The following is a 23,845-nucleotide window of genomic DNA, read 5'->3' as shown; positions in this document are numbered from 1 at the left end:
AGGCCCTTGACCACTGCACCCTAACTCCTGCTCTTACCTCTACCCCTGCTGAGGACTGGAGCAACAGTGATGATCCACAAGGGGACCCCCAGTCCTCCTGGCTTCTGAGGTCAGCATCCCTTGGTGCAGCTGTTGCTGCTAATCCAGCTAGCATCTGGCGGGGATGATACTACCCTGCCCATTTTCATTTCTGTTTCTTCTCCAGCACTTTCTCTCCCAGAACCACCCCACTAATTCTATTCAGTGTTCCCTACAGCATTTTCTGGAAGGCCGGTTTCCCTGCTTATTTCACATTCTGAATTCCAAAGAAGAACAAGTTCTGTTTATCCTTATTCCACAGTCACTTCATCTCTGTTGGCCTCAGACTCCTCATCTGAGAAATTTGAAGAAGATGCCTTTTCACCAGGGAAGGGTGGGTACAGGGCCTGGCATCTCCTTCCCTCCTGTGAGACAGAGAAAGCTGCACCATAGGCTTCTGCAAAGGGAGCCTTAGCTGTGTGGAGGCTCATCTGCCCAGCCAGAGCTGGCCTTCCCTGGGCCTGCTGAGTCACCAGGCAGGTCAGGGCACAGTAGGAGGGCAGGGCAGGGCAGGGCGCCAGGACTGGCTGCCAAGCTCAGGTAAAGGTGCTGCTGTTATCTCTTTTTGATAACGTTTTTTTCAGACTGCGGGATGTGAGCTCTCCCTAAGGCTGTGAACCAGCAACAGCATTATCAGCATATGGTGCCAGTTGCGTGTTTCTGAGACATTTTGGGGTTACGTCCTCGGTTGTGATATAGGTGTATTTCTTACTGTGGGTCGCGGTTAAAGGGGTTAAGGCCTTCGAGCCATGGAAAGCTTGCCAAACAGAGAACTATTTGAAGCATCCTACAGGCATCGACTCATTTACTCCTACAGCCCTATGAGGTTGGCATTATTACACTCCCCATCTTACTAATGGGGAAACTGGGGCATGGAGTGGTTATTAACTTGTTGGGGTGATGCAGACCATGGGAGGTGGAAGCTTAAAGGTGCTATTCTGCTCTTAGCAAGAATCTGTTTCCATTCAAAAGTGCTGCCTCCTTGCCCCTAAGTAACTTGGCCCCAGAGACTAATTGACCGACATGAGAGAGAAAAGAGGGACCCAAACCCAGGGTGGGCCAGCCGTCACAGGCGCGCTGCACACAGAGGTGTCCACAAGGAGGCGCTGTGGCTCCCAGTTTCAGTGGACCAGGCTTGCCCCGTGCGGTCTTCCAGGAGTGGACCCCTGGGGTCTGTAGGATGATCTCAGGTGTATCCTGGGTCTGAGGATTTCATGGCTGTAGGGAGACCCTTAAACAGTGAGGTGGGGGGCCACATTGTAACCTGATAGCGAGCTGTTTTCTGTGGTGGTGTTCTGAAGGTATCTTTTTCTGTTTCAGTGATAATTTTTGGGGGGTTGTAGCTTTTTTTTTTTTAAAGATTTATTTATTTATTCATATAGAACTGGGGTACAGGCCAGAGATGCGGAGGGTGAGAGGCTTCACCAGAGACAGAGTGGGGAGCAGAACAGGCAGATCGACGAAGTACACTGCTGAGGGGAGCAGCGGGCGGGTCAGGAGAGGTCTGCCACGCCATGTGGTCTCCTCCGGGGCAGGCGGGAATGAACTCATGCAGAAGTGGCTTTAGCTTCTCAGTGCTGTGCTTTAACCTGCTGCGCCACCAGGGAGGGCCGGTTGTAGCTTTTTAATACTGTCACAGGACAATTAGACCCATGCCTTCAGTTTTGCAGTTCAAGAAATTGGCTTCATGTTCTGCTGTGATTCATATTTGTTGTGTTCCCGGCAATTATACAATGGCCCCCTCATCTCTTTCTGAACAGAAAGACTTGACCCCCTGGTGGTACAAAGGGTTAGGTGTTTGACCTCGGGCCCCAGAGGTGATCCACAGAGCCCAGCAGACCTCTCCTGACCCGCCCGCTGCTCCCCTCAGCAGTGTACTTCGTTGATCTGCCTGTTCTGCTCCCCACTCATTCTGGTGAAGCCTCACCGCCTGCACCTCTGGCCTGTACCCCAGTTATGTATGTACCCCCTCCCGGGAGGGCAGATCTGCTGGTGTTGGAGGCGGGGTCTGTGGCTGCTGAGCATGGGGTGGGGGAGGGCTGCCTGCTGGGTTCCTGTTAGACCCTGCCTGGCCTGATCTGGTGGCTCAGATTCTACTGGGTGGGCCAAAGTCCGCAGCTGCGGGACCCTGGGGAAGGAGGCCCTTCCTCTTCCCCAAATCTCTGTGCCACTCTCACTCTTTGGCAGCTGTGGAGCACAAAAGAAGAGCTCTGAGGCCAGAATTGAAACTACTTCTTCCTCAGGCACAACCCAGCCCTCTGGGTGACCTTGCATGAGTGGGCCAGACTTTCTGACTGCTCCCTGGCTGTGTGAGGTTCTGCAGAGGGCTTCCTCTGCAGAAGGGGGGGAACTTTCTAGCCTGAAATCAAGCACATCTGGTCGTCACCTCACGCCTCACAACTAGATCAGCACTTTGCATCTCTGAACTCATTTTATCCTCACAGTAAGTGGGAGGCTATTACTGCTGGTTGTCCCATTTCACAGGCTAGAGAAAGCGAGACCAAGCAAGTAGCAGAACGGGGACTCAACCCCAGGCCAGTGAGTGTGAACGCCACAAGCTTAGGCAGCCTGAGCCTTCCTGGAGTTACCCCAGGCTGCCCCTGGGGGCGTGTCAGACATGAGGGGAGGTGGGGCTCAGGTGTGCCCATCTGAGAGTTAAGTGACATGAGAGCTCAGGACTCAGATGGGCAGGATTTAGTTCCAAGCGCTGCAGCTTCTGCAATCTGCCCCAGCCTTGGTTTTCTTGTCTGTAGAATGGGACTTCAGACACCATGCACAGGCATTTTCTGAGGGCCAGTTCCCATGTGCAAAAGATTAAAAGTGACAGTTTAAAAAAGTGGGGCCCTCCCTGGTGGCGCAAGGGATTAAATCTCAGCACTGTGAAGCTATTGGAAGCCGCTGCAGCACGAGTTTGGTCCCTGCCAGGGAGCAGCAGACCTCTCCTGTCTCGTCCTCTGCTCCCTCAGCAGTGTGTTTCAGGAGATTGGCCCAGTAGATTGGTTCTGCTCCCCACTCTGTCTCTGGTGAATCTACTCACCCTCCACCTCTGGCCTGCACCCCATTTCTTGTATGCATAAATAAGTGTATTATTTTTAAGTGACAGGAATTTGGGCTCTTGCAGAAACAGCACCTTCAGCCTGGCCACCTGGCTGACAGGGGCTGGAAAAAATATCCACTTTCAGATTTGGTCAAAGGGTGAAACAAAGCACATCCTAACTATAGGAGCTGTAATGTGAGAAGTAAGCTCACCTGTCCCAACCCTAAGGATGGATGCAGACGCTTTGGATGCAACAGGAAGTGAAACTTTACCCCCCTCAGGGCTGGTGTCTGCAGTGAGCAGGCACCCTGGTTCTTGCTGGTATTCTGTTAATGCGTCTTAGGGCCTGTCCCTTTCCTCATTAATATTAGCGGATACTAAATTACAGTCTTTCCGCTTTTGGTGACATACATTGAATGCTCCTCCCTTTTGGCCTCTCATGCTCTGTAAACTGTGGCTTGGTTTGGTTTTATTTTTACTCGGAGGTTTCCACACAGTGGGCTCCTGCCTTCCTGGGCCGCCCCATTTTGCAGCTGCCTGCTTGAGGGGCCAAGGACCCATTTTACCTGAAAGTAAAAAACTGACCAGGCAGCATTTCTTCCACAGCACAGGTGGTCCTGCGGGTGCTCTCACACCGCCAGGCAGGTAACTCATCCGACGCCAAGGCCCAGGCCCAGCTGCCAGTCACAAGCCCACGCTGTTACCTGTGCTGACCCACCGGTCTGTTCTTGGGCTGAGGCAGGTGAGGTGACTTCTCACATTACTGTGGGTTGTGCTTCATTTCACCCTTTTATGGACTCTGAAAGTAGGTGGTTCTTATCGCCGCTGCTGTCGGTGGGCTGGAGTCGCTGTTCTGGACCCTCCTCAGGTTTGATTCAGTTGCTAGCGAAGCCCACAGAACTTGAGAAACGTTTCACTCATGCTCACTAGTTTATTCCTAAGGAGAATTACTGCAAAGTCTGTAGATGAAACAGCAGCTAGAACAAGGTGTATGTGTTGGGGGGCAGCCGTGCAGCGTTTCTGGGAGCCCTGTGCCCTGAAACTCGGCGTTCACCAACCCGGACTCCCATCAAGTCGATCTGAGTATTCAAGAATTGTGTGTCCTTCTGTGACAGGGCACCCCAGTGTGAACTGGGCGCCTGTCAGGGGGGCCTCACCCAGGCTCTTAAAATTCAGCTGTGCAGCAGACACACACAAAAGGGTCAATAATGGGTTTATTTACAAAAGGGGAAAGGAAAAGGAACAACCCAGGGGAGAGCGGGATACAGAGTGACTGGAATATCCTACCAGCTGGCTGACTTGGAGCTCTGGTATGAAAGCCCCAAGTCATATGGTCCCGAGAGCAGTATCCCGAGAGGGGGAGAGATCAAATGGCCCCTATTTATCCCCCAAAGTCCCAGAATTCCTGTTAGCTCCGCCCTTGGGTCCTTGAAGTCTAGTTTCCAATCACTGGGGTAGAGGTTGGGTCCACAAGACTGTAGACTTCTTTAGGACATCCTTCCCCTTAACACTTCCTCCTTCCTTCCTTTTTTTTTTTTTTTTTTTTTGACGGAATTTCACTGCTGAGGTATGTTTGAGTAAATTACTAGCTGTTCACACTGGAGTCCGCTCCAGCTCCCCCTTCCCCCTTAGTTGGAGGTGATGCGGATCTCAAAGTGCCAAGCCAGCAGTCACCCACCTGGTTTCCCTGGCAACCAGCCCCATCCTTAAGGGCTTTCCAAAGCCCCTCATTAGCATACTCTCTGGTGCAGCTGAAGGATTTGCTAAGAATAAAGACGCCTTTATCAATCAGATTCCAGGGCCTTTAGGGACTCTGCCAGAACTGGGGTGAAGCCTAATCACACTGTCCCGGGATGAGAGAGGCACAGACCAGCGCCCAGCACTCACAACTCCTGTGCCTTCTCCCCTTCTCTGAGGATTTACGGTTGTGTCTGTCTGTTAAACTGAGCGAGGGAGAGACGCTTCCACGAGCCTCTAGATGCCGCAGTCTCTTGTCACCTGTAGTTTTTGCTGTCACTTTTTATCTGTTAGGAGCAGGTGCTCCATTGTCATCCATGGATGCAGGACTGTGCTGAGCAGAGCTGGCCCTCAGGACACGTGGAATGAGAGGAAGAATGAAAAGAACGGAGTGGACGGTGGCTCCCATTTTGGGGGTGTGAGGGAGGCCCTTTAACTCTGTCCCTAGCGTCCCTCCTCGAGGCGCCAACGGTCAGGATTCTTCTGTGGCAAGTGTTAGGAAAGGACACAGCAATTCACGAGAAAGGACTTATCAACCTATATAACTAGCATGTACCGGACACAGCTAATTTAGATAAGAGGGATCAGGGCTCAGATCATGGTGGGGTGCAACATGGGGCTTCCGTTGCTGGTTTTGCTCTCAGCTGCACTGAGTAGAGCAGGAATTTGGCACAAGGGCCCAGACTCATACACCCCCCACCCCCAGCACTCCAGGAAACAGCTGTGCCCACTTGAGAACAAAGTGACTCAAACTCTGTTTGTTAATTTCACCCTAGGGCCTCTAATGGGAAAACTTCTCCTATCTTATGTAACCAACAGGTTAGGGTTGGGTGGTTTTTGTTAAACAAATTGGCCAAATCCTATTATTACCCACCTATAAATTCCTGTTCCTTTTGTTAAGCAAAAATTGCCAAAACACACTCAGGATTCCACCTGTGAGGCCCAGGCCTCCCCCACCCCTACCCCAGGGAGCCGAACCTATTTATCTCAGCAGCCTAAGACCCCAGGAGGATTCTCCTCTGAGTACCAGAACCCACTCCTGACTATGGCTTCTCACCTACAATCAGGCTTCTCTAACTTACCTACACTGAGGCCCACATGGGTTTAGCATCAAAAAGCATCTCTCTTTGTTTTAACATTTATTTTATTTATGCATACAAGAGCTGGGGTGTAGGCCAGTGGTATGGGGTGTGGAGTGGGGAGAGGCGTAACCAGAGACAGATCCACTGAAATACACTGCTGAGGGGAGCAGCCGGCAGGCAGGAGAGGTCTGCTGCACCATGTGGGTCACTCTCTGGCCAGGGGTCAAACTTGACCTAGGACTGCAGTGGCTGCAGATAGCTTCATAGTGCTGAGACTTAACCCCTGCGCCACCAGGGAGGCCTGGCACCTTCGCCTTTCTTTGGCAAAGTCAAATCTCAAGCAAGTCTCTGGTTATCCTTGGGGGGCGGGGGGACCCCATGCTGCCCTCCATCCCTGACTGGCCAGCCTGCTTGTGTCCGCAGGAGGCAGGTGGGAGCCAGGCACTCTCTGATGGACGGCTTGCAGATCATGGATGTGCATGACATCAGGGCTTGTTTTTCAAGTCCATTAATCTCCCATTTGCCAAGTAACTGCTTGATCAGTTGAAGACAGAGGAGCGTCCTTGGCTCACTCAAAGTTGTACTGCGCCAACCAACTTTGCCAGGGTGAAAATCCCTCTCAAGTGCGGTGTTTCACTTCGGGTGAGAGCCCCGTTTGACTTGCTGGCCCTTGCGTGCCTGCACTAGATGGCAGGTCACCTGGGGTTTTACAAAAGGAAAGCCAGACCCGGCCTGGGGCGTGTCTAACATAATGTCAGGCAGTCCCGTGATGCGTGCTAACGGAATCCTCAAATGCTCTGTTCCCTTTTGAACCTACTCATGCTTCTCTTTATTTTACTCTTCAAAAAACTGATCACTCAGTATACAAAGAGCATCATACCGTAACTGACTGAGAGTTCCTTGATGGGTGTGCTGGGGGCTACCTTTGTAGATGGCTGCTCGCTGATGAAGTCACAATACAGGTACTATGCCTGTTCCCACAGGTTTGGCTTCACTGAGACACCATATTTTACCCCACGGTGCCTAGCCCTCTCTTTCATTGCTGTGGCTTAAAACAACAACAATCGTTTTGCTCACAAACATGAAGTGTGGGTGGGGCTGGGCAGGGACAGCTCATTGCTGCTCCATGAGGCAAGGTCACCCGGGGCTGCAGAATCCACTTCCAAGACGGCACACCCACTGGGTGCACGTTGGTGCTGGCTGTCAGCTGGAAACTCAGCCAGGCGCCTCCGTTCCTCCATGCTTGAGCCTCTCCCGGTGCTGCCACACTGCGTGGCAGCCGGGTGCCCAGAGAGGTCAGGGAGGCTGCCGGCCTCCTCGGCTAGAAACTGGCCCAGTATCCCTCGCGCCAAGTTCTTGGTCAGAACAGTCCCAGAAGCCGCCTTGATCAAAGAGAGGGGACGTAAGTGTCATCTTCAGTCCACACCAGTTCTCTGGGGAATACACCTGGCAGCTCTTTTGCCAGGTTGAAATATTTAAGATTTAAACACAGCGTTTAGAGGCTCATCGCATAGATTTTTGAAGTTGTTTTCTTTTTTTTGGCACTTTGAGTCACAAAGCTACATTTAATACTTTCTCCAGTGAGACCTTGGGAAGTCGTTTTATTTCTAAACTACCAAGACAGGTTGTAATCGCATCCAATATTTTGAGCTATGGCACTGATGTTTTTTTGTTGGTGGTGAAATATTTTGCATCGAAATCAACTTCCATCGATTTGGCATGACTTGAAAGGCTGGTGTGAGATGGTAGCGTCTCAGACAGACTGGCAAGGGAGGCGACGGGCTTTTCAAAGATTTTGCACTGGGCACCAAGCTCAGGCCTTTCTCCAGAAGAGAAGGTGGATCAGCCTGGTGGTGCAGACTTGAGAAGGGAGGGCCGAGCGAGGTGGGGTCCTGCGCCCTGGCTCCCTGCCCAGCACCTCAGGCTGGGCGCTGCTTCTCATTTCCGGTGCATGGATGGGTGGTGATACCCTTGGGAGACAGCAGCTCACCCACGTGCCTGCCAGCCTCATTTGCAGCAGATTTACATGCGTCTGGGATGCCAGATGGAATGAAATGCTTTTTTTAAAGTCTGCAGTCTGACAAAAACCTTTGCCCAGTCAGCATTTTGATCACATTTAAAAAGTAAGTGTCTGCAGTGAAGTGATGCACCAAATGGCTTCTTTTCTAGGGAAGAATCCAGTCTGGCTTTCGGGGGGATGCTGCTGTCATGGGTGAGAGAACTGAGGATTCCGAGGCTGAAGCCCGGTGGGGCTGACCCTTGGGATTCCTGCACGCTCCCTGCCCTAGGGTCAGCTGCCCAGTCACAGCTGTGGGTGACTGTGTTAGTCTGCAGGGACAGAGTCTGTGTCACCCTTGTGTCCACGCTCCCCTGCCCTCCTGGGGGACCACACACAATGTGCCGTCTCGTAGGTTTGAGACTTGCTTAGTCTCTTAATTTCTTGTCACCCAGTGTCCCCAAGGAGGAAACGCACAGGTAGGGTGATGAGTTGACCGCTTTGCTATTTGGATTCCCAAATTTAGAGAAAAGACTTGAAGACAGTGGATTTTCAAGGCAGTGAAATGAAGGCTACATGTTTCAATTGTTTTGAGACCCTAATAGTACAAAGGCATACAAAACTTATCTAAACTTCTCTTTTGGGGCCTCCCTGGTGGTGCAGGGGTTAAAGCCTCAGCACTATGAAGCTATCTGTAGATAATGCAGTACTAAGTTTGATCCCCGGCCAGGAGTGACCCACAGGGTGCAGCAGACCTCGCCTGTCTCCCCCCTGCTCCCCTCAGCAGTGTATTTCAGTAGATCTGCTTGTTCTGCTCCCCATCTATCTCTGGTGAATCCTCTCATCCCCTGCACCTCTGGCCAGCCTTGTATGCATAAATACATAAAGGCAAATGTTAAAGAAAGGTAAACTTGTCTCTTACATTAGTAGAATGAACTGAGCCTGGAGGCTCACTGACTAAACTTGAGCTGAGCTCCAAGGTCAGGAGTTGGGAGACACAGACACAGGGAGGGGGCTGCCTGCAGGTGAGGGGCCCCCAATGCCAGTGACCTGAAGAACACCCTTGTTATCCTTCATGCATGACCTGCCCTGTAGCCAGCCAGTGAACTTCAGCCAAGCTCACGCATCTGGACCCAGCCCACTCCTCAGCCAAGTAAAATTTAACCCCTTTTTTCTCCATTCTGTTGCCCCAAATGGATGGAACCTCATTCCTTTTCTGAATAGGGGAGGCAGATTTGAGTTTATCTCCTGCCTCTTTGCTGACTGATTCACAATAAAGCTGATTTCTCTTCTGAAAAACCTGATGCCATTATCTGGTCTGTGCACATCTGATAGAGAACCCCATTGTTGGAAAAGCACACCGCACCACCATCTTGCTGGGAATTGTTCTCAGCCTTGGGGTCCACATTTGTAAAATGGCATAGTAGTATCTACCTCTCAGAGAGAATTAAGTTACATTGGTAAGTTAGCTCTCTGTGGCTGAGTAACACACGGCAACCCTCTCCCCAAATCTGGCAGCTTAAAACGACAAGCATGACCTCATTGTTTCTGCACCAAGGCACCCACAAGCTGCTCAGCTGGGTGGTCAGGAGCGCTCCAGGAGGCTGCCCAAGATGGCCGCCAAGCTGCACTCCTCATGGGGGGCTACGGGCTGCCTCTGTGCTCGCTCGCTCGTGGCTGTTGGCCCTGGCCCTGCGCCTGGAAGTCCTTTCAAGTGCTAGGCAGTCTCCTGAGTGACTCCAGTCAGAGAAAGTGCACAGATACTTTTTATCAGCTGAGCTTGAAGCACTATCCTGTTGCTTCTGTTGTTTTATTTGCAAGAAGTGAATCAATAAATCCAGCTCCCTGGGGGGATGAAGCGCCACTTTTTTGGAGAAGTATCAAAGAGCCTGTGGACATCTTTAAAGGCCACGCCAGGATGTAGTGAGTGATGGACTGCTGTGGGTCACTAGCAGACAAGTTCAGTTCTTGGCGAGTGGATCCCGAGGCTTGCTTTAGGGACATCTGACTTTTATCATTGGATGAATTAAAAGGAATCATCTGGAATGATTAGCCCCAGGAGACCTCCACAAAATGAGACCGGGCAGCTTTCATTTTCTATTACTTGGGAAGGCTGATGCTTCCAGAGGTTTCCTCTGTTGTACTGGGTCAAAGGCTTTGGAGAACAACAGGAACCACTTCTCTAGACTAAGCATGACTCCCCCTGAGACATGTGGGCTGCGTCTTCACAGCTGGTGCAAGAACTGTACCATGGGCCCCACCCCCACTTTTAAATTTCAAAAGAGATAATTTAACAAAAAATAAATGTGAGGCCTCCCTGGTGGTGGTAAAGTGCAGCACTGTGAAGCTATCAGCAGCCACTGCAGCACGAGTTTGACCCCCGGCCAGGGAGTGACCCACTGGACGCAGCAGACCTCTCCTGCCCCGCTGCTCCCCTCAGCAGTGGATTTCAGTCCCTCCGCCTGTTCTGCTCCCCACTGTCTCTGGTGAATCCTCTCACACACCTCTACCCGCACCCCCGCACCTCTGGCCTGTACCCCAGCTCTTGTATGGGTAAATAAACAAAAAATAAATGTGTTTATTTCACTGTCAAGTTTAACTACACATTTGGACATAAGTGAAAAGAAATCACTTCCACAAATGGAATCCAACCCCTGAGGACATCTTGATATTTCCTTTCCATCATTTCCCCTATTTGTAGTGACACAGTGACAAGGGGTTGCAACTACAATTTCATAACTTGCTGCTTTTCACTTTATCACACATGTGCTCCTAGTCCGCAGCCTTTCACACATTTGACTTTTTAAGAGCTGTAGAGTATTCCACGGGTTGAGTCAGTCAGTTCTTCAATGATTCATTTCTCTCGTTCAATCAGCTCTTTAGCTGAGAAACACACGTGTTCATTTATTTTGTGTGTGGATTCTGCTGCATCTGCCTTTTATTTTGAAAACTGCCACCACCTGTCACATTAAGCAGAGGTTAGCTGGGTACACCTGGAGGTGTTAACCCTTGCATCCGGGAAATTACTGCAGCTTCTGAACTTGGGAAGCCTTTACTGTGCCTCTCTCTCCACTTTGTTTCTACATGGGTTGAAAAAGCTCATCTGGAGTTGATTTGCTGTGTGCAACAAGGGGCCGAAGGGATTTATTTCCATTTCTAAATCACTAACCAGCTGGTCCACCTCTAACTGCACGGTCCTGCACAATCTGTTCTCCTGGTTTGTGGTTTCTTTTTCAAATCCCGTCCTTCTTAGAATAGGCTCAGTCTGGCCTCCTGTTTCACTGAGTTGCCTATTTTGCACCAGCAACTTTATAATATTTAAAAAAAAAAAAGGAATTAATGAAGTCAGGCCTCAGTGGGAAGAGGAACTTAGTCCAGTTAAAGAGTGCTAGAGAGCCGTCCAAATTTGAGTAAAAAAGGAAGCTGTGGTCTGGGGGCCCAGGGTTTGAGTGAAGGTCAGGGACGGTGGGGTGGGGCGGGGCGGTGGTATCTAAGTATGCTCTCCTGCCAAGGCAGCAAGGAGCTTCACGGGAAAAGCAGCTGCTCCCTGTTTGATGCCAGCTCCTCACTTAGAGCGAGACCACCACGGCAGCCGTCTCTCAGGCGCTGAGCAAGAACAGACGCTCGTCTTCCTAGCGCCAGCTCTGCCAGCTGACGCTCTGAACTAACAGGAGGCAGATGGCCTGCTTTAGGCCTGACAAGTACCTGTTACAGCACCTCGAGTTTCCATGGAGGGGCTCAGCCCTTGGTAACTGGTGACAAGTGTGTAAAGGATGTCGGGTGTGAGCTTAGCGGGAAGATTCCTTTTCTAAGAGGGGTTTGGTAAGGGTAAAATTTTCCAGATTCTCAGTTTGGAATGACCTGCAGCTTCATGAACCATGGGAACCCAGCACCTGGGGCCAGGAGAGAACTTCCGGCTACAAACCACGTCGCCCTGGGATGGACCCGCCTTCCCCACAGGCCCCGCTGCTGGGATGGAGGGAGCGGCCTCTGCCGAGGGTGGGCTCGGGACGGGGATTCTGGACTAGCCCTGAGAGGACGAGGATGCTTCTGGAAAGGGCTTTGGCCCAGAACCCCTGGGCCCTGAGGGCTGAGTGGCGGGAGGGCAGCAGGAGCCAGTGGGTGAGCACCCACCTCTGGTCCTGGGCTTCGAGAGATCAGCTGGACCCCTTTCTACGGAAGTGCTTTCCCAGAGCGACCGCTAAGTGGGACTGAAGACAGGGAAGCGGGGCTGAGCGCACCTGCGTGTCACCAAGCCGCTGAGGGCTGAGCTGGCACACACAGCGGGCGGGCGCCAAAGGCCAGCCGGAGTGTGCAGAGGCCTCTCTGCAGTCGGAGGGGGTGCTGGGAGGGGGCTCGGGGACAGAACACAGGTCGGGGGAGCGGCCCTGCGGGAGGCTGGGAGGTGTGCCGCTCAGGGGTCCCCGCTGAGAGCAGCAGCTGTGCGGGCGAGTCCTGCCCTGGCTGCTGGTGGCAGCCCAAGGCCTAGTGTAAGCCTGGCTGACTCCCGCATCCTGCAAACAGGCAGGGGAGGGAGGGAAGGTCGGGGCCATGGCCTGACAGAGTGGGCTTAGGGCTACCTAGAGACTCGGGGTCCCCCAAACCTGTAAGGGGGGGTCTTCACCGTCCCACCTGCCCCACATGGCTGAGGTCACCTAGAGCCTTATTTAGGTGTGCCGGCCCCCCGGTGAGGGCCAGGGTGGGCTTCCCAGTGATGGGCTCCCAAGGGCTACACGCGGCTTCCTGGGAGGAGCAGCCGGAGTTGCTGCCTCGGGGCCCCGAGGCCCCAGTGCCCAGGCCCCCTGTGGACAAGCCTGGGTGTAGAAAGCGGCTCCCACTTGCCGGGGCAGGATGCCCTTCTCCAGACCCCACTGGGGCACCCACAGGGGCCAGCAGGGAGGGGGACGCACAGCTGCCCCGCTGGGTCCTCGTGCCCGCCGCAGGGCCCGGGCGCTGCTGTGTGGTCCCTGGGCCTTGGCAATCACATGTCGGGGCGGGGGCGGGGGCGGGGGCAGCTGTCACAGCTCCTCCTTGTTGCTGTCCTGGGGCTGGACCGGAGGCGCTGGAGTTGGGGGCTGATGGATGGGCTCAGGGTGGCCGGGCCGCTGCCCGCCGTCCCGAGGGCGCCGGCCCACAGCGGCGGAGGTCCGGAGGAACCCGCTGTCCACTCCCAGCTGCCGGAGCCGCTCGGTCCCCACCAGCCCACGCCTGCTCAGGTAGCCCTGCTGGCAGAAGGGTGGCAGCTTCTGGCGCGTCAGGGCGAAGTGGAAGCAGGACTCTGCGGAGGCAGCGAGGGAGAGGCGTGAGTGGGGCGAGGGGGGCGGCTCACCACTGAGTGGAGCAGACACAATGTCCTCCCTCTCCAAGGCTCCAAAACACAGGAGGCCACCCTGACGTTTGGGAAGATTCTGGAAGGGCAGCAAAGCACAGACATGCAGGTCTCCTGGGGTCAGGTCTGCAGGCACCCCCGGGTGGGAGGGGGCTCAGGCCTCTCCTGGAAGCAGGGCCTTGCTGCCTGGGTGCAGCTGTCTGCACAGACTCGCCCCAAGTGTCTGGCTGCAGGGAGGTGCATGAAGCAGGGTGGTGGCGGGAGCAGGAAATCACCCTGGGGCTGAAGAGACAAGGGGGTGGGGTGGGGGAGGGGAGGGGAGGAAGTGAGGGGGTGGGGGGGTAGCGGCTCCTCTGGGCAAGGAGGGTGGAGGTGGGAGAGAAGTGTGTTAGTGAAGCATCTAGGAAGTTACAAAGTAGAACAGATGAGAGAGGCACCCTCATGCTACTCAGGCTGCCAGGCAGCAGGGCCAGGCGAGAGGGCAGCAGGAAACCCTGCCAGACCTTTTATCCGGAGCAAAAACTGGGCACATCACAAAGGATCTGGTGAGGTGTAAGTGGCTGCTCCACTCATGGGGTGCAGTCTCCTGCGGGGGTGGGCACTGGGGCGACAAGGAGCCCTGGCAAGCACCCCTTCTGCTGGTCTCACCCTTTCTGCCAGAGGCAGGGAAGCCCCCCCTGCCACTGGCCTGGCTGGCAGGGCTCTTCACAACTCACGGGGGCGTCGCCTGGCGACTCATTTCTCGCAGCCCCTGTTAGGGGGAGTCTGGAGGCCCAGGGGCCTTTGAACTGCAGGTGGGACACAGCGCCCCTCTCGGCTGCCGTCTGTGTGCTCGGGACCCTCGGGAAACAGGCAGCCATGTCGCGGCTGGGCGTGGGAGCCGCCGTGCCCCGTGGAAGGCAGGGCGCAGGCCGCGGCCACCCAAGCCGCCTTCCCAGCCACCCAGCTCTGCTCGCCTCCTGAGCCTGGCTGTCGTGGCGAGGCACAGGGCAGGTTCGCTGCGGATCCAGGCAGACAGGAGTCCAGGAGCCCTCCGGGCTTTTCGGGCCTGAATGCTCTCAAGGAGCGGGGCGCAGGCAGGGAGGCAGGACAGGCCAGGCTGGGCTGCTGGGAGGCCGGCGACTGAGCCTCGCGCCCGAGTCCTCACTCTTTCCCAGGGCTCTCGGGCCTGCCCTCGCCCTTGCACGCCGCTCCTGCAGCCCTGGCCTCCAGGCACAGGTGTGCACACGCACGTGGCCACGCCCCGACTCCAGGTGTCCACAGTCAGCCCACAGGCCCCGCACCACACTCCCAAGTGCCTTCTGTATCAACACGATCAAGGCCGCAGGTGATAGCCACAGAGGCTCACGGCGCAAAAAGCCTCATTAATCACCCAGGTTCTTCCCGGCCCTCCTGCCGCCAGCCGATGGCTGCCACCGTGGCCTTACTTTCCTCCTGGGTTCCAGTGCCCACGCGTGGTGACGTGGGGGCGTGAGCCTGGGCACCCACGCCTCTGACGACCGACGCCCGGGCGAGAAGCCGAGAGCCCGGGGCATGAATATCTGCAGGGGCCCAGCCCAGAGCCCTGTGCCCAGGTTCGAGAGGGTGGAGAGCGAGGGCCTGGGGGCTCGGGGCGCCTGCTCCCCGCCTGCTGGCCCGCCTGTGCGCCTGGCCCTGCTTTAGCCCGTCAGCTCCACCGAGGGCTCCCAGACCTTCCGTCGTCCTGAGCCAACAGCAAGCCCGCCCGCCCCGTGGGTGTTTAGCGGCTGCTACTACCGCTGCCGCCCTCGGCGTGTGCACTTTACATCCAGGGGCCTGAGGGGGCCAGTGCTGTCCAGGCCTGCTGACGGGTGACCTGGACAGCGGTCGCTCTCCCAGCACCGCCCCCCTGGGGCTGCTGCCCCCATCGCGTCTGGCCGGTGTCCGTGCTGACCCCCGACCTTCAGCCTGCCGCTGCGGCCCGCCTGTGAGCACTGCGGTGAGCTGGGCCCGGCTGCTCGCCGGCTGCCTCGGGCGCCGCGCCCTGGCCGGTGGGTGGGCCGGCGCCATCTTGGACAAGCAGCTTCTGTTTGGGACTTGTGGACACTGGACGCTCACCGGGGTGACAGCTGGCTGCCTGTGGCTTGTTTCCCCTCTGGTGAATAAACCCCACTGTTTCCTGAGCTTGAGTGATCCTGCAGTGTGCACTTCCTGGGGTGACGAGCCCCCAGACCGTGACCCGTCCTCTACTGGGCATGGCCTTGGAGGCCACAGCCCCCCGAGAGCGCTGTTTCAGGGGCAAAACCCCGCCAGGCCTCTACCCAGAGCCAAAAAAGCACCTCATCTTCTCTGTCTGTCCTCCTCTTCGGACTGTTTCCCCTTCTAGTTCATGCACAAAGCTTATTTAGGGATCCCCCCTGCAGCCACACCTTCCCACCCCCAAGCGCTGCGACACCCAGGCCCCAGCGGCTCCAGCAGTCAGCCCCTCAGCCCCAGGAAGCGCGTCGTAGTGTCTGTGCTCTGGAAGTTCCCTTCTCCCCCCGACCCTCCAAGCCCTACAAAAGAAGGGCTTGGGGTCTACAAAAGAAGCCCTTTCCTCAGAGTCTCCAGACGTGCTGTCCTGGGAGGCATCTCTGTGGCAGGAGACATGTCTGGGGCCCCGGGTGTCCTTCCCGAAACGCCACGGGGCAGGGCCAGCTGGTCTGGTGTCCAGCTCCCGCTCGGCCCCACCGTCCTGCTGGGAACTTGCCTGCATAGAAGCTTCGCAGGTCGGTGTCCAGACAGTTCTCCAGGAAGCGCCTCAGAGGCAGGATGTGCCCCACCGGGGCGGTCCAGTCCGTGAGGAAGTCCTCCACGATGTGGTGGATGGCCGCCGGCCGGGGCAGCGGCCAGTGTGCCGGGCGGTACCTCACCTCCTGCTCTGTGGGGGGAGGGGGGCGTCAGGGCCAGGAGGTGCCCGTATCCGACGCCAGGTCACGCACGCGTGGCTTTCGGACACACCTCTGTGCCCGGCCACGGTCGGCGCTCACTGCCAGGGTCCAGAAGGGACAGAAGGGACAGGGTCCAGAAGGGGGGGTCCAGAAGGCTCCCCCCGTGCGTGAAAGGCTGGAGGCAGCCAGATGAGCCACCTGGGTGGCTGCGTCTACCCTGAGGGCCTTCGAGCACTTAGTCTGGTTTCCCAGGGCTGAGAACACCTGCTGTGGCTGCAGCGGCAAACCCCAGACCCCGGGGCTGGCGGGGGTCTCTGTACTGGGCAGCCCAGGGAACACAGACCCACGCCCCGTCTCTTCTAGCTGATACGCCAACTCTGCCCCTTTGCAGACCCCCTCCTCCTCGTGACAGGCCCCAGACCCTCTCCTCCACGTGACGGGCCCTCAGGCCTGGAGCGGGAGGCTGCTTCCCAGTCATGTGTCTCAGGGGCGGCTCCGGCTCAGGCGCCCACTGGGGTGGTGTTAGCTCACTTATCCTCATACGCCCAGCCAGCAAAGCGCTGCCTGACCCCCAGCTCGTAGACGAGGAAGCCGAGGCTCAGAGAGGTTTAGTCACTGTCAGAGGTCACACAGCAGGGCAAGGACAGCCTACTCTGCCCAGCCCACCATCACTCCTTCCCGCCATCACTTCAGCGCCAGCAGCTCTAGCTCCTCTGAAGCATCGCCAGGCCCCCGGCCCCCACCAGCGTCAGCCGCCTCTGGAGACGCAACAGCAGAACTGGTCACTCTACGAGGCGCCTGGAGATCACGGGGCTTGTCATGAGGCCTGGCCAGGTTGCAGGACCTGCCGGACCGTGGGGCCCTCACTGCTGTGCCTAGACCATCTGCCTCGCTGGATTTGGGGCACATTCCCCCGGGTCTGCCTCCCGCCTGCTGAGTGTGGTGAGAGGGTGGAACCCTCAGGCGGCGGGCCCGAGGGGCGCCTGCCACGTGCGCCCCCGCTCACCAGTGGGCAGGTGCCGGTAGTAGTAGATGACCGGGTGGAGGAAGTTCGACTGCCAGGCGTCCTTCATGTGGCCCACGGACCGGTCATAGAAGAAGACGTCCTTGTCGGGCCCGGAGAAGTTTCTGCCGTACTCCATGGTGATGACAAAGAGCCCGTGGCGGGCCTGCCGCCCCGTGACGGTCTCCAGCTGGGCCAGCAACTGCACGGGGAACTCCTCCAGGTACTCGAATGCGGTGGCATTCCTGGGGGTGGCACGGGATGGGGTGAGCTGTGGAGGGCGTGGGTGGGGCGTGCCTGCCTCTCAGGGGGTGGCTGTCCCCGGGACACAGGCTCTGATCTGCCCCGTCAACACTTTCGCTGAACCCTAACTCACACATGGCAGAAAACTCGGGGCCACCTGCAATGAGTGCCCGGGGAGGGTGTCTAGGTGAGAGGGTGACAGAGAAGGCTTAGGGGTGTGTTCAAAGGACAGGAAGGCCCGCGTGGCTGGAGGGTGTCTGGGGGGGCCGCACAGCTTGTGCTGCTCACTGGTTCCTGACCCTCTCCCCTATCAGGCTGCACCTCAGGAAGAACCACGGATGGCCCCACACCTGGGATGGGAGGAGAAGCATTGGCGGGGGCCGCTGGGCTGGGCTACTCACTCCTCCAGCAGGACGACGTCGCCCAGCACGCTGAACATCTGGTAGAGCCCAGAAGCCTCGTTCACGCGCCGGATGATGGAGCTGGTCAGCTGCGTGATGGGGCGCCGGGGGGAGGGCCAGGCCACGCCGTGGTGGCGGAGCTCCAGCAGCCGGTGAACAGCACGCACTGGAATGGCCAGGGGCGGGTGGTGCTGCACTTAGGGCTGGCCCTGTCACTGGGAAGTGGCAGCATCGTCACCACCCTCCGGGACTCAGCACACACTCTGAGGCTTCCTGGGGGGCCTCCGGAGCGGGGCCCTCACATGCACCCTGGGGTGGGCCCGGCGGGCTGCCTCAGCCTGCAGCCAGCACCGTCGGCCTCGGTCGGTTGCTCCGCCTCCTGCGTGAGGCATGCACGGATGACGACCCTGAAGGCGCCAGACCAGTCACCCACCCGGCTCAGCTGTCTGCAGTGGGAGGTGTGGCTGTCACTCAGCCAGGGAGCCTTTCTCTGACACCTGTCCCCCTTCTGTCCCTGGCTCCATCGGAGGTGCTGATGCCAAGACCTTCGCTCCCTCTGCTCACAACCCCCACCCACCCTGCCAGGAGGTCCTGCAGGAGAAGCTCCGTGTACCCAGGGCAAGCTGGGGAAGTGCTAACACAGGGGCCAGGGCCTTCCTGTGGGCCGGGCCAGCGCTGCGCAGCTGTGGAGAGGGGGTGCCTGCCCTTCAAAGTGTGTCACGTCCACACCCAAATCCCGACCAAGGCCAGGCCCCAGGCAGACCGCCTGCAGGGGCAGACACACCGGGCCAGCAGTGGTGGGGAGGGGCGGGCGGCACTGGGGCCAGGCCTGAGCTCTACAGAGCTGAGCAGGGAGAGGAGCTGGGAGGGCCCAGGCCAGAGGAGGATTTGGTGAAGAAACAAAATCTGAGAGAGCCTGACACACTGTGAAAAGCAGGCCAGACGGTGCAAAGCTCTACAGGCCGCCCAGGAGCTGGGACCCTCTCCGGGAGGGAGGGGAGTGACCGGAGAACTAAAAGCAGAGGGCGGTCGGGGCTTAGCACAAAGAAAGGTTGTTCAGGGGGTCCCTGGTGGTGCATGCGAAGCCAGAGAGGCAGGAGTGGTGGCGGGCTTCCAGCATGCTCTGTCTTCACGCGGTCACCTTCCCCGTCCTCACCATGTCCTTCCTACCCGTCACCCTATGGAGCTGTCCCCAGGCCGAGTGACGGGGGGGCCAGGCAGGACGCCGTGCACAGCCACGCCGCCCTGTCCCCGGGGTGCCTCTGTGGCCTCAGCAGCCCTGGTGGCCTCCGCGCCTGGGGCCGCCTCCCCGTGGTCTGAAGTGCAGCGGGGTGCGCTTCAGCGTCAGGTCCCAGCTGGCAGGGCGGCCTCGGGCGAGCGTCCCCCGCGCTGCGCCGCTTCCTCACCGAACGTGAGTTGAAATAACGGATCTGTCTCTCAGGGCTGTAGTGACGCACCCGCAGGTGAGCAGGCCAGGACTGGGCACAGAGGCCGGACGGGGGTAGAGCAGCGCCTGCCGGGACGGAGCCCGCACGGCCGGGGACGGGGTCTCCTCCCGGGGAGGCGGCGGGAGGGCGCGGAGCCAGAACCCCAGGCCTCACCCTGCCCGGAAGCCGACGAGGACGACACCAACTGCAGACGCCGCAAAGCCAGCACAGTGGCAAGGGGCGGCCGTGAGGGAGCAGCGGCATCAGGACGCGGGACCACTGACCGGCGCAAAGTGGACATCCGGGGCGAAGGCTGCCACCCAGCAGGCACCGACGCACCCCACGGAGCCTGAGGGACTCCCGGGCCAGAGGGTCTCCGCGCCCGGCCCTCCCGGGGGCACCCGACTGATCTCCGCCAGCAGCGCTCCGGCGGCCACTTCTACGCCTCCGAGCTCTGTCTGGGTACGTCCCAGACCGTGTCCACTGCTGCGCGGCAACAGTCCCCCTGGCCGGCTCACCTGTGTATCGGAACCCGTGGATGAAGCCCCCGGCGGACTTGCGGTAGTCCACGGAGTGGCTGGCGGCGCCCAGGACAAAGAGACCCCGGCTGCCTTTGGACTCGTAGTTAGCTCTGACCAGTGGGTACTTCTTGCTGAACTCGCCCCCCGAGGACAGTCTGAGGGACCTGGGGGATAAAGACACAAGCGTTTCTCAGCCCTGCGCCAGCGGCGGGTTTACCCATCTCAGCCGGAGCAGCGGAGACGGGGCAGAGCCGGGTCCAGCCTGACTCGGGGCTGGGCTCGGGGTGAAGAGCGGGTGGGAAGGGAGGGCCCGGGACGGGCATCCCCGTGTGTCCTGGCCTCCTGAGTCTTGGTCAGAGGACAGTGAGAGACACCGCGTGTCCCCCAGTGCTGGGGCAGCACCATCTAAAGACAGACGGTTCTTCCAAGCAACCGTACATCTTCAGCTGTCCACAACCGTAGTGGTCACTTCTGACAGAGCCTCGGTCTAGGCCAAGCTCTCCTGGTCCCTCGAGGGCCTCGTGAGCTAGCACAGGCTCCGTTTCAGCGACGACACTGGGCCCAGAGCTCACAGGTTCGGTGACTAGTGAATCTGAGGCCCTTCCCAGAGCACAATGCCCCGCACCTGCCAGCCACTCCACCAGCTCCGTCTGGGCTTGCCCTCCCCTCTCCGGGCTAGCGTGTCAGATGAAGGACGTGGCCATCACCGCTGCCCTGGACGCCACTGGGGTCCCCCCGTGAACCGAGAGCACCTGTCCTGGTGGGAAACCAGGCGGCAGCTGAGGGCACAGCCCGCCCCTGGCCCCGGGGGGTGCGGGGAGGGTCGGCCAAGAGGCCCAGCCTTGGCCCCTTGCACTCACTTGTCGAAAATGGAGAAGTCGAAGTTCCAGCCCAGGCAGCGGATGACGCGGTCGTAGGCCACGCGCATGGCGAAGTTGTCGCTGTCGTCCTGAGGGAGGGGGACGGCGTCGGCACTCTGGTTGGCTTCCTCCAGGAAAAACTTGAGGGTGACGTGGAGCCTGCCCTCACGGTCCTTCACGAGGGCCAGATCCGTCACGTCGGACTCCAGGAGCCCGTCCAGGGACTTCAGCTGGTAGGTGTCCAGCAGGCCGTTGTTGATGGCCCTGGGCCCAAGAAGAAGCAGGGCAGAGGAGGGGGAGTGTGCAGGCTGGGGGCACCAGGGAGGGGCGCGAGGGAGGGGCACGGGCAGCGGGCAGCCCACCTGAGGTCTCCCACGTAGTGCGTGGCCCAGGAGAGCCGGACGCGGGAGCGGCTCAGCATGTGGATGAAGTTGGTGACGCCCAAGATGTTCTCAGCCATCTCGAAGGCCGAGTTCCCGCGGCCCAGGATCAGCACGTTCTGGCCCGCGAAGTCCCTGGGGTCCACGGACACCGACTCGTACCCCTCCGCGTACTCGGACCCGGGGAAGTCAACCTGGTTGGGGACTGACAGTCCAGTGGCGACAAAGAGGACGCTGCGGGGGGTCGGAGGGAAGAAGCTGGGTCGCCTCGCTAGAGGCCCCTGAAGTGAAGGTCACTCTCGGGCCCTGTGCCCCGGCCTGCCCGCCTCGCCCAGATCGGCTCCAGCCAGGGGTCACCGGGCATTCATCACTTGCCGGCCCGGCCTGGCGAGTCTGGGTCACCTGCCCCGTCCCTCCCTGAGCAGTGGCGTGGCTCCCACACCCTGGACACAGCCAGGAGCGCCCCAGGGAGGGAAGCGAGCGCGATGTTCTCTCCGCTGTCTGACTCGTGGGAGGAGGCCGGTCTCTGGCGGGCAGTCATCTGCATCAGGCCCCGCACCGAGTGCTTTACGCCTCATCTCACCCTCAGGTGAGTGGTGCTACCTGGGTCCTTCGCAGGTGACAAGGAGGCACAGGCCCTGCGGGCTCGGAGCCTCAAAGCTCCTAAGACCACAGCCAGGATCTGAACGCAGGTCAGCTGAGTCCGGAGTCCTGACCTTTACAGCCCTGCCCGCTTGTGCCCACGAGGGACCCCCAGGAGGGTGGCCCCAGCAGGCTGGATCGCCCGCCTGGGTGTGTACTGCGGGCTGTGCCTCTAGGTCACGCTCATGCCCACGCCCATCTGTCTGACCACAGAATCACCCAAAGACGCGTCTCAGTCACACAGCCGCGAGGGGACACGTGACTGCCACGTGGGATTTTAGCACACCGGGAGCCTGGCCGGCGGCGGTGACCCCACTGGCCGTCTGGGAAGGGCCGTGGGAGCTGTGGCACCTCGCTTTCGGGAGCCGTCTCTTCTGCTCCTGCTGGCACCCTTCCCGCAGCACTGTGGCCTAAACTCCGGGGTCCAAGACACCCCAACTGTGCTTCCCGGGGTTGTGCAAGCAAGGAACCGGGGGTGGGGGTGGGGTGGGGGCTGGAGAAAGGCAGGTGAACCCAGAACGAGGTGCTCGCTGACAGCCAGGTGGGAAGAGGTAGAGAGAGAAGACAGGTACACCAGAGAGAAGACAGACAGGCTTTGGGGTCTGAAGACAGGAGCTCAGATTGGACGAAGTATTAGCTGTGTGACCCAGAGGCAATGAAGCAACTTCCCTGAGTCCAGTTCTTCCTCTAGAAAATGGGGATCAATGAAGGTGTCCCTGGAGTCCTCGCAAGGATTAGGTGAGTGCACTAGAGTGTGGAACCCTGAATCAGAGCTGCCCATACAAGGCCAAGCTTTATCTCGAGCCTCAGCAGGCTAAGTGAAAGGCTGGCACCCCCTGGCCGGGCCCCCCACCCAGATGAGCACTGGACCCCCACGTCTAACACTATCTGGACATCTGCCCCAACACTTCCCAGCAAGAACTTGGGGGAACACCAGTTCCAGGAAGATGCTGGACAAGAAGACCTGTGCTGAACACCTGCCAGCGGCGAGTGTCAGGGTGGACAGGAGGGATGAGGGAATGGCAGTCCTGGCAGAGTGGGCTGGCCTTTTCCAGAGCTATCTGACCACAAAAACTTTGGGACAGACGGGAAGTGACGGCTGAGCCCAACCTCTTAGCCCAGATTCTGTCCCGTGGGGGCAAGGCAGGCTCCCCGTTCTCCATTTGCCCTCACCTTCCCGCCAGCTAGCCCGGGCCGGTGCCTCCAGGAAGGCCCAGCTGCAGCAGGTGACTCTGGGCCCCTCCTTACCTGCACTGGTACACCTGGCCCTTCTGATCAGTCAGGGTGAAGTAATGGCCATTCCAGGCCTGCGGATCCTTGTCCAGAGTGACGTGGGCAATGGCCGTGTTGTACAGCACACGGAGCCCCAGCCTGCCTGCAAAGTCACCCAGGTAGCGCACCATGTCCCCGGCGTCAGGGAAGTAGGCCCGGGAGTAGTGTCTGAAGAGCAGCCTGGGGTCGTGGCTGAGCAGAGAGTTCCAGTCGTGGCGGAGGTTGAACTCGGCGTTGGCCTTGCCAGTGTACTGCTTGTTGATGCTGATGAGCTTGCGGTGCCGCGGGTAGCGAGTGAAGAAGCTGCCGGGCCCTGGGGCGCGGTCGAACACCACGTAGTCCCTCCCGGCCCGCTGCAGGAAGTAGGCCATCTGCAGGCCCGCGGGCCCCGCGCCCAGGACGCAGTAGTCCCTTCGCGGGGGCGCCGCGGCCTTGGCTGGGCGCAGGTAGAGGGCTGCGTGCAGAGCGATGACCAGGAGCAGCCCCGGGGGGCTCCGCAGAGGGGACGCCGCGTAGAAGGCCATCCCGCGCAGGCCAGACGCCCCCTCGAGGCCTGGGAGGCGAGCAGGACCGGGGCTGGGGCGTGCCTCTGCAATTTGGGGCTAACCCCAAGGGCCGGTCAGGTCTTTTGCCCACACTCCACCCTTTTAAGCTTGGATCTGGGGCTCCCCCTAGGGTTCCCCACCCCCTTCATCGCCAGGCTCGACAGACCCCGTTCATCCACAGGGTGGTAAGATGACTGTTCCCCACGGACCCCCTGAATTTGACTCCTCTGGGGCCCTCCCCAGGCTAGACCCTCCCCAGAAACCATCCCCCTGGCCACGCCCCCGACCTGCTGGCCGAAGAGGTGTGGCCTGCAAGGCCCCGCCCCGCCAGGTGCCGGGGCCCCGCCTCTGCGGTCACGTGGCAGGGATGCCCAGCGCACCTGCCACCACGCGGCGCGAGGCCC

At 58.8% G+C, this 23,845-nt stretch overlaps 1 protein-coding gene across 1 annotated transcript; it reads right to left on the bottom strand.

Annotated features, from left to right (window-relative positions):
- Positions 1 to 10,499: 10,499 nt before the first annotated feature.
- Positions 10,500 to 23,839, bottom strand: FOXRED2 (FAD-dependent oxidoreductase domain containing 2). The gene is made up of 9 exons (XM_004676464.2): positions 23,822 to 23,839; positions 22,873 to 23,498; positions 20,965 to 21,216; positions 20,603 to 20,866; positions 19,740 to 19,906; positions 17,795 to 17,960; positions 17,154 to 17,395; positions 15,967 to 16,137; positions 10,500 to 13,208 (listed from the first exon to the last, which is right to left on the bottom strand). Exons 2-9 carry the CDS (start codon positions 23,418 to 23,420, stop codon positions 12,949 to 12,951), a joined length of 2,070 nt encoding a protein of 689 aa, XP_004676521.1. The 5' UTR covers positions 23,421 to 23,498; positions 23,822 to 23,839; the 3' UTR covers positions 10,500 to 12,948.
- Between the last annotated feature and the right edge of the window lie 6 nt (positions 23,840 to 23,845).

Source organism: Condylura cristata, unplaced genomic scaffold (genome assembly GCF_000260355.1).
Source record: "Condylura cristata isolate star-nosed mole 26May11 unplaced genomic scaffold, ConCri1.0 scaffold00004, whole genome shotgun sequence".
Lineage (NCBI taxonomy): Eukaryota > Metazoa > Chordata > Mammalia > Eulipotyphla > Talpidae > Condylura > Condylura cristata.
This window is presented reverse-complemented; position numbering and strand designations above follow the sequence as displayed.